This window comes from Corylus avellana, chromosome ca4, assembly GCF_901000735.1.
Source record: "Corylus avellana chromosome ca4, CavTom2PMs-1.0".
NCBI lineage: Eukaryota > Viridiplantae > Streptophyta > Magnoliopsida > Fagales > Betulaceae > Corylus > Corylus avellana.
In genome coordinates, this window is record NC_081544.1 from 19,519,690 (window position 1) to 19,522,564 (window position 2,875).

General features: G+C 37.8%; 1 protein-coding gene across 1 annotated transcript; it reads right to left on the reverse strand.

Annotated features, from left to right (window-relative positions):
* Window positions 1–242: 242 nt before the first annotated feature.
* On the reverse strand, window positions 243–1,799 carry LOC132178536 (uncharacterized protein At4g22758-like). Its single transcript, XM_059590975.1, has 2 exons — window positions 1,014–1,799; window positions 243–631 (listed from the first exon to the last, which is right to left on the reverse strand). Exons 1-2 carry the CDS (start codon window positions 1,243–1,245, stop codon window positions 432–434), a joined length of 432 nt encoding a protein of 143 aa, XP_059446958.1. The 5' UTR covers window positions 1,246–1,799; the 3' UTR covers window positions 243–431.
* Window positions 1,800–2,875: the final 1,076 nt, after the last annotated feature.

Here is a 2,875-nt window from a genome sequence, read left to right on the forward strand (position 1 = left end):
GTGACAGTAAAAAAGTCTAATAGAATAAACCAGATTCTATTCTCTCATGCAACCAAAGTCAAGTTCACCAAAAACGAAGATTGTCAAATCACTCAAAACCTTCACCGAAATTTTTAGTTTTTTACCAATTCGTCATAAAGCTTGGCAACAAATGCAAGATATATCCCCACAACATTCTTCAATATGCAAGTTTCAGAAACAATTAAATCCACAAAACACAGAAGAAAAAAAAGCTTCATCTCAAGACATCTTCAATAAGGAAATTTATTTGTAAAGAAACTTGCAAGGTTCTCCAACACAAACCAGATAAAAAAAAGAAAAAAAGAACAACAATTGCACGACCATTTATGCTAACCATAATAACTCAAAAAACAAGAAACAGAACCAAAGAAAAAAACAAATGGTAAATTGTCCATTAATAGAGAAACTGATTAATGGGAAGAAATCTTGAGATTGAGGGACTTGTTGAGCCATGCCCTCCAACTCCCATTCCCCTTACGAGCCATTGTGGGAGACGATCTTCCATCATCATCATCATCAGCAGCAGCAGCCAATTTCACTGGCTGGGGCTTCTTGCACAGCATGAAATTCCGAGCTCCTTGAGATCCGATTGTGTCCCATGGACTCAAAGCTGCAACCATATTCGTATTGAAAGAAAAAAAATCAGAGCCAATTCGAATTGATTCCTCTAAAAGATGTATGTAAATCAAATCCAACAAGCACAATATTCCACAAATTTCACATAACGAGATGGGTTTTGAATTGAAGTAGGAAATTGCCGAACACAAAACTCGTCAAGAACACAACTTGTGGATCTTTGATTCAAAACTGAGATGGGTTTTCAATCTAACCGAGGAGGAAACAGGGAAGAACAGACGGTTAAAGAAGGCAATTTTTTTGAGGCAAGTTATCAGTTTAAGATATAAACCAGAAAACCAAACGACAATACACCCAAGAACGATGCAATTCAAAATAATCGATTGGAAACTGCGATGGGTTTTGAATTTTCTTACCATCAGGCCCAGCACTGGGGCAGTAGAGGAAGAAATCATTGAGATTCGACCCGAGAACCGGAAGGCGACCCTCACGCGCATAGGATTTGAGAGCGGTGTCGATCACGGCGGCGACAAGCTCGTGCTCATTGACAACGAAGCGGATCGGGCCGGCGCTCCCCAGCACAGTAATGCTAATCAAGAGCCTGTTGCCCTTGGCGTTCTGATTCTTCTTCGGCTTGTACAGCAACATCGTTGCAAACCCCAAAAAAAACCAGAAATTCTAAAAACAAATAATTCGACCCAAACTGGGATTTTTAAGAATCAAGGGCCAAAAATCAGAAAGCTAGGATTTGCGGTTGGAGAACAAGAAAAAGAAAAGAGAAAAGAAAAAAAAAATAGGGAATATGGGTGTTGAGAGATTCAGGGGTCGAGGCCGAGGCAGCGGTAGTACCAGCCCTCCTTGCAGGATCCGAAACCAATAGCGAAAGTGAAAGCAGCGCTCGCCCCTGGCCGGAAAAGGGAGCGCATGAAATTGCTACTGCTTGAGATTTCCACCATTCACAACGCCGGTGCTTGAATCTTCGATACTCGTTTTTGAAAGCCTAAAGAAGAAGCGAAACAGGGTAAAAGAGAGGAGGCAGAGAGAGAGAGAAGCCTGTTTGGGTTTTCTCTCTGGAGAAGGTTGGTATTTAAATTGAGAGAGAGAGAGAGAGAGATTGGGTAGGGTTAGGGTTCTTCAAGAGCATTTGATTTATTTATTAAATTTGTTTTCCTTTGGTTTGTTTAGTTGGGTATTGATTGTAGGGGTGTCAGAGTCGGCTAATTAGCACCGACTCCCTTTCTTTCACAATCACCCTTTCCTTCTATTGTGGCTTTAATCTTAGTCGATCCGGTGGCTTTGGATTTAGGCTTTCTCATTTATTTTTATCGGTTGTTGCATGCAATGCCACCTTGTCCCTTGTTATTTTTATAATAATTAAGGTCTCTAACTCTAGAGATTGTATTTGTTTTGAAAACTTAGTCTCCTTAGGTTTACTAAATCGACTCCAAAAATGGAATAATTATTCCATAGGAATAACTATTATTTTATTTGGTAAGAGTTTATTTATAATAATTATTTCCTTATGAAGATGAATATATTTTTTTTAAAAAAAAATGAGAGGAATAGTTATTCGTGAGGGAATAGACAAAGTTTTTCAAAAAACCTATATATATTTTACATAAAAAAAATTCATTCAAACTTGAAATGTTTTTTTTTAAAAAACAATGTTGAATGTGTGGGTGGGGTGGTCGGCCACCTATGGTAGACCCTAGGGTGGCGCATTGCCTCCCCCGATGGTACCGGAGGTGGTGCAGCCACCCAAGGTCTGCTGTGGGTGGCCGACCACCCCATCCACACATTCAATAGTTTTTTTTTTTTTTTTTAATTGAGTTTTAGAAAAATCAAAAATCATATGGGATCTTTAGTAATTTTGGTTCAATTCAAATTAAGAAATTTGTGTTGTTACCCAACTAAAGAATATGAATAATTATTCAATTTCAACCTCTTCCATTTTCAGTAATAATTATTAACTTTCCTAGCAGAATATCCATTCTACAAACCGAACGAGGCCTTACTTTTTTGTTTGCAAAATTGTGATTTCTTTCTATATACTATGTGTAAAACCTGGTAGTGTTTGACACCTCCTTTACTTGATAAGCCTAATCTTCCATATCAATTATTGTTAAGATAGGGTATAAGATTGAAGTCTAAATTAGAGCATAGGCTATAATCAATTAAAAAAAAGAGTAATGTTACATGTCACTTTCATGAGTTCCTCTTCTCTCCCCATAAGCGACATACCTTTTTAAAATCACCATTGAATTTGTAATAGATCAAT